This window comes from Silurus aristotelis (genome assembly GCF_946808225.1).
Source record: "Silurus aristotelis genome assembly, chromosome: 1".
NCBI lineage: Eukaryota > Metazoa > Chordata > Actinopteri > Siluriformes > Siluridae > Silurus > Silurus aristotelis.
In genome coordinates, this window is record NC_139574.1 from 359,799 (window position 1) to 371,483 (window position 11,685).

At 46.5% G+C, this 11,685-nt stretch overlaps 2 protein-coding genes and 1 long non-coding RNA gene across 4 annotated transcripts in view; 1 reads left to right on the forward strand and 2 right to left on the reverse strand.

Annotated features, from left to right (window-relative positions):
- LOC310729622 (uncharacterized protein) overlaps nucleotides 1-11,685 on the reverse strand; it is a 441,633-nt gene that overhangs the window by 136,541 nt on the left and 293,407 nt on the right. The gene's annotated exons all lie outside the window — the stretch shown is intronic.
- The window catches only part of LOC310730900, a 198,086-nt gene that overhangs the window by 93,968 nt on the left and 92,433 nt on the right, over nucleotides 1-11,685 (reverse strand). The window lies entirely within an intron of this gene.
- LOC310729556 (protein kinase C and casein kinase II substrate protein 3) overlaps nucleotides 1-11,685 on the forward strand; it is a 32,898-nt gene that overhangs the window by 1,811 nt on the left and 19,402 nt on the right. For both annotated transcript variants that reach the window (XM_083547869.1, XM_083547870.1), the window contains exons 3-4: nucleotides 10,764-10,999; nucleotides 11,480-11,635. In XM_083547869.1, coding sequence (XP_083403995.1) covers nucleotides 10,764-10,999; nucleotides 11,480-11,635 — 392 coding nt within the window. The remainder of the gene's footprint in view (nucleotides 1-10,763; nucleotides 11,000-11,479; nucleotides 11,636-11,685) is intronic.

The following is an 11,685-nucleotide window of genomic DNA, read 5'->3' on the forward strand; positions in this document are numbered from 1 at the left end:
AGGAACTAAGATTCTCGCCACATAAAGTCCATGTGTGCAACTGGTGCAAACAGTGCAAAGACATCACAAGACAGTGCGAGACAACACAGGACAGTGCAGGACAATACACAATACACAATATAAAAATAAAAACAACAATAGCTCCGCCAGTAAAACCTGTCGTAACAGAATAAGGTGCACAGTAGCAGAAAAATGTAAACAGAGAAATGTAAACAGTTGTGCAATTCTACAAAAGCAGCAATCAAAATAAAGTAATCAGTGACCAAAGGATTTGAAGAGAATATTGTGCAAAGAGAGCAAGTCCCAGAAGATCAGCAACAAACAACAAACGGCATGTAAACAATATTGCGACAATGAAAGGTGTAAATGGTGTTGAAACCTGGGTGTGCGAAGTGTATGTGTGTTGAGTCGGGTTGTACAGATCAGTCACACAGTTGTGTGTAAGTGTGTGTGTGTGAGTATGTGTGTATGTGTGAGAGAGAGTTCAGTTCAGATGTTTGTTGAGGAGCCTGATGGCTTGCGGGAAAAAACTGTTGCACAGTCTTGTTGTGACGGCCGGAATGCTTCGGAACCGTTTCCCTGATGGTAGGAGGGTGAAGTGTGTGTGTGACGGGTGTGTGTGGTCATCCACAATGCTGTTTGCTTTGCGGATGCAGTGTGTGGTGTAAATGTCCATGATAGAGGGGAGAAAGACTCCGATGATCTTCTCAGCTGTCCTCACTATCCTCTGTAGGGTCTTGCGATCCGAGACGGTGCAGTTCCCAAACCAGGCAGTGATGCAGCTGCTCAAGATGCTCTCGATGGCCCCTCTGTAGAACATGGTCAGGATGGGGGGAGTGAGATGAGCTTTCCTCAGCCTTCTCAGGAAGTAGAGACGCTGCTGGGCTTTCTTAGTGATGGAGCTGGTGTTAAGTGACCAGGTGAGGTTATCCGCCAGATGAACACCAAGGAATTTGGTGCTCTTGACGATCTTCACTGAAGATCCCTCGATGATCAGTGGAGAATGGTCTCTCTGTGCTCTCCTGAAGTCAACAACCATCTCTTTGGTTTTGTCCACGTTCAGAGACAGGTTGTTGGCTCCACAACAGGCTGTTAACCGTTGCACCTCCTCTCTGTATGCTGACTAGTCGTTCTTGCTGATTAGACCCACCACGGTCGTGTCATCAGCAAACTTAATCATATGATTCGAGCTGTGCATTGGTGCACAGTCGTGAGTCAGCAGAGTGAACAGCAGTGGACTGAGCACACAGCCCTGAGGGGCTCCAGTGCTCAGTGTGGTGGTGCTGGAGATGCTGTTCCTGATCCTGACTGACTGAGGTCTTCCAGTCAGGAAGTCCAGGATCCAGTTGCAGAGGGAGGTGTTCAGGCCCAGTAGGCTCAGCTTCTCAATCAGGTGCTGAGGAATGATTGTGTTAAATGCTGAACTGAAGTCTATGAACAGCATCCTTACATAAGAGTCTTTGTTATCCAGATAAGTGAGGGACAGATGGAGGGTTGTGGAGATGGCATCGTCCGTGGAGCGGTTTGGACGATACGCAAACTGCATGGTGTCCAGTGCGGGTGGGAGCTGGGTCTTTATGTGCCTCATGACGAGCCTCTCGAAGCACTTCATCATGATGGGTGTGAGTGCAACCCATAGATAGTCATTGAGGCAGGAGACAGAAGACTTCTTCGGCACAGGAATGATGGTCGTCGTCTTGAGGCACGTGGGAACAGTGGCGCTGCTCAGGGAGATGTTAAAGATGTCAGTGAATACATCTGCTAGTTGTTCTGCACATTCCCTGAGCACTCTGCCAGGAATGTTGTCAGGTCCAGCAGACGTCCGTGGGTTAACTCTGCATAGATTTTTCCTCACTTCAGCTGTGGTTAGACAGAGCACCTGGTCACTGGGAGGAGGGATGGTCTTCCTCGCCACCACGTTGTTTTGCACCTCGAACCGGGCGTAGAAGTCATTCAGCGCATCTGGGAGGGAGGGGTCACGGTCACAAGCAGGTGATATGGTCTTGTAATTCGTGATCGCCTGGATGCCCTGCCACATGCGCCGGGTGTCTCCGCTGTCCTGGAAGTGGCCATGGATTCTCTTGGCGTGTGCGCGCTTCGCCTCTCTGATGGCACGGGACAGTTTGGCCCTTGCTGTTTTCAAGGCCGCACTGTCTCCTGCTCTGAAGGCAGAGTCTCTTGTTTTTAGCAGCGCACGCACCTTGGCGTGGATCCTGCTGGCCAGGTTCTCACTTGTTTTTGAGCTGGTCTTGAACGCCTGCTGAGTGGTCTGTATGCTGGGATCAGCATAACAGAGATGTGGTCTGAGTACCCGAGGTGGGGGCGGGGCTTCGCCCGGTATGCGCCCCGGATGTTTGTGTAAACAACATCCAGCGTGTTTTCTCCTCTGGTTGCAAAGTCCACATTCTGATAGAATTTGGGAAGCACAGTCCTGAGGTTTGCGTGATTAAAATCTCCGGCGACAATAAACAATCCGTCAGGGTGTGAGTTTTGAAGTCCGCTAATGGTCCCGTAGAGCACACTGAGCGCTTCCTTAGCATTAGCGCTAGGTGGTATGTACACTCCGAGCACAATAGCGGTGGTGAATTCCCGGGGTAAATAAAAAGGTCTACATCTCACAACAATAAACTCCAGCAGCGATGAGCAGTAGGTAGAAACAAGCACAGAGTTCTTACACCATTCCGTGTTGATGTAAACACACAGACCGCCGCCGCGAGTCTTACCGCACAGAGCTGCATTTCTGTCGGCACGAAACGCGGCTAGCCCGTCCAGATGGATGGCGGCGTCTGGAACTCTGTCGCTCAGCCACGTCTCCGTAAACACAAAAACGCAACAGTGTCTGTACTCACGCCGAGTAGCTTGTTGGAGTCTGATGTAGTCTAATTTATTGTCCAGGGAGCAGACATTTGCCAGCAGTAGTGATGGTAGAGCGGGCAGGGTTAGCTTTTAGCCTAGCATTAGCACGAGATCGCTTTCCGCGTTTCTGCTTCCTCGCGCAGCGCTTCCGATTCCCCCTCCTCCGTCCGTCCTCCGCAGGCGATGCCGAGGTCTGGAGGCCTGGTTCTCGGAGCACGCCGAGGTCGCGTAGTTTCTACCGCAGGTTCTACCATCTTGGATGGCCACCCCTCACACTGTGTGTTGAGTCCGGGTTGTACAGATAGGTCCCACAGTTTGTGTGTGTGTGTGTGTGTGTGTGTGTGTGTGTGTGTGTGTGTGTGTGTGTGTGTGTGTGTGTGTGTGTGTGTGTGTGTGAGTTCAGTTCAGTTCTGGGTTGAGAAGCCTGATGGCTTGAGGGAGGCTGGATGTGATGGCCCGAATGTTCAGAACTGCTTCCCTGATGGCAGGAGAGTGAAAAGTGTGTGTGACGAGTGTGTGAGGCATGACTGTGAGGAGTGTGAGTGTGTGAGGGGTCTGTGGGGTCGTCCACAATGCTGAGAATTGTGGGGTCGTGCTGTGCTGTTGGCTTTGTGGATGCAGTGTGTGGTGTAAATGTCCATGATAAAGGAGAGAGACTCTGATGATCTTCTCAAGATGCTCAAGATGCTCTCAATGGTCCCTCTGTAGAACATAGTCAGAATGGGGGGAGTGAGATGAGTTTTCCTTAGCCTTCTCAGGAAGTAGAGAAGCTGCTGGGCTATTTTGTTGATGGAGCTGGTGTTGAGTGACCAGGTGAGGTTATACGTCAAGTAAACACCAAGGAATTTGGTGCTCTTGATGATCTCCACTGAGGATCCATCGATGATCAGTGGAGAACGGTCGCTCTGTGTTCTCCTGAAGTCAACAACTATCTCTTTAGCTTTGTCAACGTTCAGAGACAGGTTATTTGCTCCACACCAGGCTGTTAACCTTTGCACCTCCTCTCTGTATGCTGACTCATTGTTCTTGCTGATTAGACCCACCACTGTCGTATCATTGGAGAACTTGATGATTTGTTTTGAGCTGTGCATTGCTACACAGTCGTAAGTCAGCAGAGTGAACAGCAGTGGGCTAAGCACACAGCCCTGAGGTCCCCCGTGCTCAGTGTGGTGATGCTGGAGATGCTGTTTCCGATCCGGACTGACTGAGGTCTCGCAGTCAGGAAGTTCAGGATCCAGTTACAGAGGGAGGTGTTCAGGCCCAGTAGGCTCAGCTTCTCAATCAGGTGCTGAGGGAAACTATCCAGAGGCAGGCCTGGACAAAGTGGAAAGATCCGCGAAGGGAAGAGGGGCAGGAACAGTGATCACTGGAACTCAGGACTACATTTCTCTTCTGATCACCATCACTGTACCCCGCCAAATCATATATCTGCTATAATTGGACATTCGGTGCAACCCAGATGAGGATGAGGTTCCCTCTTAAATCTGGTTCCTCTCAAGGTTTCTTCCTTGTGCCATCTTGGGGAGTTTTTCCTTGCCACAGTCGCCACTGGCTTGTTCATCAGGGACAAGCTTACACTTATAAAGAGACAATGTTCATTGTTAAAAGCGCTATACAAATGAAAATGAATTAAATGGATCACTGGAACCTCAGGAGCATGTTAAACTTAACCGAGAGAGAGAGAGAGAGAGAGAGAGAGAGAGAGAGAGAGAGAGAGAGAAGGATATGGATTATTATGTGTTCTTATTTGTTGTATGAAATTTAAGGACACTGTGCAGTTGGGATTCCAGCAAGACTCGCTATGGCAGCATAACTAAAAGGGAGAACCAGAAGGTAACTGTCATGGCTCTGGCAATATATGACTAGAGGCATTCATCCAGCGAGCTATGTGCATCTCCCAACGGCTAGGCGCCTGTCAATCCCGTGAGGCTGAACCATCACTCCGCCCCACCGTCCCTTCTATCCCAGAACCAGAACCAATGCAGATCGGTACACAGCGACTATAGAGAAGAGAGAGAGAGCACCGCCTAGCGGCAGGGGCATGCCTATATTGTGGTGATCCCGGTCACTTTATCCGCCAGTGCCCTGCCCGACCCCTACATCGGTCGGTGAGTACCGTAAACCTCACCTTTGAGATCATCCACTTATCAAAATTACCTGTCAAAATCATCAGCCCCACATTTTCACTTCTGATTTCAGCCCTTGTAGATATGGGCTTCTTGTGAAAATTCATCTCCCAAGGATGTCTAGAGCGCCTCCAGCTGGCCTGTGAGAGAGACCCTTTGGCCAAGCTGCCAAAGGGTCGATTCTACCCACTGTCCATCCCAGAGTGTGCGGCTATGGAGACCTATATTCAAGAAGCCTTAAAACAGGGCTTCATCACACCATTCTTTTCTCCAGTGGCTTCCAGCTTCTTCTTTTTTCTGGGATTCTCGAATTTCTATCGGATGTTCATTCGTAATTTCAGTTTGGCCACTGCCCTGCTCATCTTACTCCTGAAGGGTAAGGCCAAAACCGTTGTCTGGAAGCAGGAGCCTGAGGAGGCCTTCATAAAGTTCAAACAAAGGTTCAGTACCGCCCCTCTCCTATGACACCTGGATCCCCATTTCCCATTCATTGTGGAGGTGGACACCTCCTCCACAGGCGAAGGGAATGCAATATTCCAACATACGGGTAACCCCCCACATCTGCAACCCTGCGGTAATTGAGAACTTCTGGATCTCAAACTGGCATTAGAAGAGTGGCGGCACTGGTTGGAGGGGGCGACGCATCAGTTTACAGTGATCACCGATCACAAGAACCTCCAATACCTTCGGAAAGCAAAATGCCTTAATCCCTGTCAGGCCAGATGGGTTTTATTTTTCACCCATTTTACAACAGTATCAACTATCGTCCAGGCTCCAAGAATGGTAAAGCAGATGCCATGTCAAGAAACTATGCCCCCGATGACCCCATGACCCCATGGACCCAGAACCTATTATGAATTTAGATGAAGAAATCCAAAAGGCAACCCGTGTGGAACTTGCCCCACAAAAATGCCCTGAGGGAAGGAAATTTGTCCCAAGGACCTGCCGTCAGCCCCTGTTAAGGTCAGTCCACGAGGCTCCAGGCTCAGGCCACCCGGGTAGGTGGCAGACCCTCCTTATGCTCCGATCTTGCTATATGTGGCCCAGTATAGTCAGAGACTTTGCAAGGTACATTCAAGACTGCTCTGTCTGTGCTATTTCAAAAACACCCGCCACTTACCAGTGGGAAAACTGGTTCCCCTACCGGTCCCACAACGACCTTGGTCCCACTTAGAATTGATTTTGTCTCTAAACTGACAAACTCAAATGGCAACACCTGGTAGCTGTAGATTTCTTCTCCAAAGCCTGCAGATTGGTCTCCGAGGTCTGCCTACAGCTCTAGAAACCGCTGAGTTACTTTTCCAACATGTTTCCTAAATTTGGCCTCCCTAGAGAAATAGTGTTTGACTGGGGTCCTCAGTTCACTACCCACATGTAGAAGGCATTCCTTAAGCTACTCAGTGTTACTGTTAACTTGTCCTCTGGTTATCATCCACAGACTAACGGCCAAACAGAGCAGAAGATACAGGAGCTTGGATGCTACCTCCGATCCTACTGCCACCCGTTATCAGAATAGTTGGAACAGGTTCCTCCTGTGGGCCGAGCATGCACAGAACTCCCTATGCCAAGAAACCACTGACTTGAACCTATCTTAGGGGGTACTCGGCTTCCAACCTCCACTGTTCGCCTGGACAAAGGAACCTTCCAACATATCACTGGTTCCGAAAGAGCGAGAGGGTCTGGGAGTCGGCACACATATAGATCCAAAGAGCCCTTAGGACCACAAAAAGGTTCACAGATCCTCGGATTCAGAAGCACCTCCCTACCAACCAGGAGACAAGCTGTGGTTGTCAACCCAAGATCTGCCCACCCAACTGCCCTGCAGGAAGCTCAGTCCTCATTACATCGGGCCATTCACGATACTGTGGCTTATGAATGATGTGTATTATTGGCTCGACCTCCCTCCCGGGTACCACATCCACCCTACTTATCATGTGTTGCTCCCAAATCCCTTTTCTCCCTCTGCCACAGAGAACCTTGGAGCTACCAACGATCTGCCACCCCCTGAGGTGCTAGAGCAACCCTTTGTTTACTCTGTCTGTGAGATTCTGGACTCTCAACGTCGGGGTTCCATGCTGGAATACCTCGTCAATTGGAAGGTGTATGGACCATAGGAGCTATCCTGGACTGGCACTCCTGGAGGAGTTTCATTTCAATCACCCTGACCACCCCACACCCAGAGGTCACGGGCGTCCCCGGGGCCAGGTTAGGGCATCAGCAGGCGCCCCTGGAGGGGAGGGGTACTGTAAGAGAACCACCAGTCACGCCTTCCTCCAACGCTCCACACTCTCGTTTAGCCTTTCCCCTCCTATTACTGACCCGCACCTGTTTCCCATGAACCCGTCCCCTTTAAAAAGACCATCTTCCCCTTCACTTGCCATCCGATCTACCGTATAGCTATCTTAGATCATCTGGACTACTGCTCCTGCGATCCTGAGTTTCTTATGCTCCTTGCTATGCTTCTTGTGAAACACGCTACAGCTAAGTCTATTATTTTCTGCATACCCGTTTCTTATTTTTCTGTGTTTATTCTGTTAAAGATAACAATAAAGGATACCTTGTTTTGCTCCCGTTTTTTGACGTCTGGTGTATCCGTGACAGTAACACAGTCATTATAAGAGAAACATCTGCCCCTTGGGTTAGGGTTAGTCTTCATTATTTGAGGTACCAACAAATAGCCTGCAAAACCCTGATCAGAGGCCAATAGCAGGCAATTTATCACCTTAACTAGCACCGTCTCTGTGCTAAAATGAGCCCGAAATCCTGACTGATACAATTCCTAAATGTTATTCCTCAGTAGGTGTGAGCAGAACTGCTGTGCTACAACCTTTTCAAGAATCTTGGAGATAAAGAGGAGGTTTGATATTGGACTGTAGTTGGACAGCTGACGACAGGGTGAAGGTCAGGTTTCTTAATTAGAGTGTTGATAACTGCAGTTTGAAGGATGTACCAGTGCTAATGGAAGAGTTTATACATTTTAAAACAGGATCAACGATCGGCTCTGTGCCCTTTTTTGTTTGCAGTGGTGATGGACAGGTTGATGGATGTGGTCAGACAGAAGTCTCCCTGGACTATGATGTTTGTGGACTATATTGTGATTTGTGGTGAGAGTAGGTTGCAGGTGGAGAAGAGCCTGGAGAGATGGAGGTACATGCTGGAGAGAAAGGGAATTAAAGTCAGTAGAAGTAAGACAGAGTACATGTGTGTGAATGAGAGGGAGGGCAGTGGAGGGGTGCGATTGCAGGGTGAAGAGGTGGAGAAGGTGGAGGACTTTAGGTACATGGACATTGTCACAAAGCAGCTTTACACAGATAGTGAGGTAATAAAGAATAAAAAAATTGTTCCTTATAAGTATATTCCTAATGATCAAGCCGGTGGCGACTGTGGTAAAGGAAAAAGGAAGGAAAGGGAAAAACTCCCAGAGATGGTATAAGGCAGAAACCTTTAGAGGAACCAAACTTAAGAGTCAGCCTATCCTCATCTGAGTAAATTTATATTTACGGCATTTAGCAGATGTCCGTGTCCAGAGCGACATACAAAAGTGCTTTGAGTCTCTAGCAATAAATAAATATACACTGGTACGCTAATTAAAAAATCTTAACATAAAGTAAACTATAACTCTTGATTTTTACAAACTTGGTAAGTGCTAATTTAAACATTTCATAAGGAGGTAGGTCTTCAACCGTCGCTTAAAGATAAGCAGGGACTCCAAGTAGCACCAAGTGAAAGCACTGAGTGGTAATAAAGTGCTTTGAGCAGCTATGAAACACATAAGGGTTCCTTTATCACACTGGACTCTATTCAGTAAGCAGACTATCCCAACAGACAGACACCATATCTCCTGCCATCCATTTCCTCTTTTGCTAACTTTGTGGGATAATGCACTTCATGGACTTAAGCGTTTAGTACAATTATGGCTCTAATCATCTCCCTATGCAACTGGATTCTGGACCTTTAATATTGTAGACCTAAGTCAGCAAGGATCAGCAACTCCACCTCCAACACCACCACACTTAACGTTGATGATTTCATTTCATTTCATTTTATTTATTTGACAGGGACAATGCAACATACATAGTGTCAAAGCAAGCTTGTCACTGAAATGCTACATAAAAAGTTTATAGCAAATGCTAATTTTCAACTCCAATGATATCCTGAGCTGTGTGCTCAGTTTACTGCTGTTCACACTACTGACTCATGACTGTGCTGCAGAGTACACTCATCTTATCAGGCTTCTGATGACACTAGAGTTGTGGGTCTAATCAGCATAACTAATGATTCAGAGAGGAGGTGGAGCAGCTCACAGAATCGTGTAGAGACCCCCACTGTGAGGAGACAAATTTTTCACAAGAGACCAGGGCCAAGGATTATAGAATGTTTTGATAATGAAGACTTGATTTCAGTCCTGAGGTGGTCAAAGCACCTGCAGCCTTAAATCAGGTACCTGGTTTCTCAGTAGTCCATAGGCTTAGGCTTTGCTATTCTGTTCATGTGGAGCAGCAACACAACAGAGAACTTTATTAAAAACCAGTTCCCAGATGCCATCTCATCACAATGATGAAACTAGAATGGTGTGCTCATCACAACACTGCCAAGATGGTTGGAATGTTGGTTGATTTCTGAAACCATCCATCTAGCTGCTGAGTTGTGTCTAAATTTCAATTCTATTTAATTCACGTCGATTTAAATCAGTTCAGTTTTTACAGGGACATTCTCCCAAAGCAGCTTTTAAGGGGAGAGACTTTAAAGGGAACCTTCTTCTCAACACTGAATGTCCATCATTACAGTTCCATCAGTGTTGAGGTTATAAACTGCTCAGTGATGATGTTTACATGCCCAACTGTTAATGAAAACTGTGGTCCTAAACACATTGTAGCAGACTGTTGATATTAATTATAATCCAAATCCTTCAAAGTTCTTGAGTTGCTCAGTAATTTCAGTATCTTTATTATCCATAGTGTAGAATCTTCACACATCTGACACGATCTCCATGGCTGAGAGAGACCTTCAGCATTTAAAAGCTGTGCTGGTTATTGAATTTCTGTATGCTGTAGATTCAGCAGTTACTTTAGGCATTGATGTTTCCCTGCCTGAAACATCCAGAATGTAGCAGCATGTAATCTGGAGTTAGAGTAGCACAGTTTATCTGGATATTTCCACTATTTTTGTTTCACGATCTCAATGGAGGATCCATGGATGAAATGCACACCTTTCCTCTGTCTTCTCAGAAAGTAGAGAAACTGCTTTACTTTTGGTGATCAAGCTGGTGCTGAGTGACCAGGTGTTCTCCAAGGAATTTTGTGCTCTTGATCTCCACGGAGGATCCATTGATGATCAGTGGAGAATGGCTGCTCTGTGCTCCCCTGAAGTCCACAATCATCTCTTTAGTTATTTCAATGTTCATAGGCCTGTTGTTGCTCTAACACTAATAAAAGGCATGTGCAATATTTCTTACATGTTTGTCATGGGAAACATGTTTATAACCAGTATTGTGCCAGAATTCCAATGTTTCTGTGATGTAAATGTGAAAATGTAAGATAAAGGAGAGAATCAGTGAGTAGAAACATCTCAGTAATGATCCAGAGAAATTAGAGATCATTTTCAAGGGTTATTGTAAAGGGTTTGAATGCTTACGGATGTGATATTTCCGTTTTTTTTATTTTTTAATGTACACATTATTCTATCTATCTATCTATCTATCTATCTATCTATCTATCTATCTATCTATCTATCTATCTATCTATCTATCTATCTATCTATCTATCGTTGTTTTTCTTTCAGGACCGATGTATGGTTCTCTCCTGAGGGCATGGCAATGTTTTTTCTCCTCTGCTGAGCGTCTCTCCATTCTGCACACATCTATCTCTCACGCCCTTGTTTCAGAGGATGGACAGCACATTCGTTCCTGGAAGAAGGATGCATTTCAGAGGAAAATGTTTTGTGGGTTTCGAGAGTCACATAAGCTGAAGCGAGAGTTTGCACGTGCACAGAAACCCTGGATCAAAAAACTCAAGAAGGTAAGAACATCAGATGCACTGTGACCCCGCCTCAAAGACTAGATGTGTGTGTTCAGTGTGTTTTTAGGATGCTGTAGGACATTGGAATCTCCTGTAATGTGTGAGAAATAAATCTAGCATTGATCCTCTGGATGAGGATTAGGGTGTCTGCTAAATGCTGTAAAAGTACAATTGAAACAGCTCTCATCTGTCCTTAATTAGAAAACCTTAATGAATGAGTTTAATGTGTTCTCTAAATTGTTTAGTAATTATAACATACTCCTAGAAAGAGTACACCCCAAAAATGATAAATAAATCATAGGAGTGAACTAGAACAACAAGCAGTGGGATTTAGGACACAACTTTAAAATGTTCATGTTCTATTAGGGAAAATATCTGGAAGTGCATGAAATGCTAATGTGCTGGTGTGTGTGTGTGTGTGTGTGTGTGTGTGTGTGTGTGTGTGTGTGTGTGTGTGTGTGTGTGTGTGTGTGTGTGTAGTTGGAGAAAGCGAGACAGGCCTATCATAAATCGTGTCAGAAGGAGCAGAGTGTGTTGAATAAAGAAATTAAAGCCAAAAACAACATCAACCAAAAAAAACACACACTCAACAAAATCCAACTGGCCAAAATGACTGCAGGAGCGCACCGAGACCAGGTGAGATATATGCACACACACACACACACACACACACACACACACACACA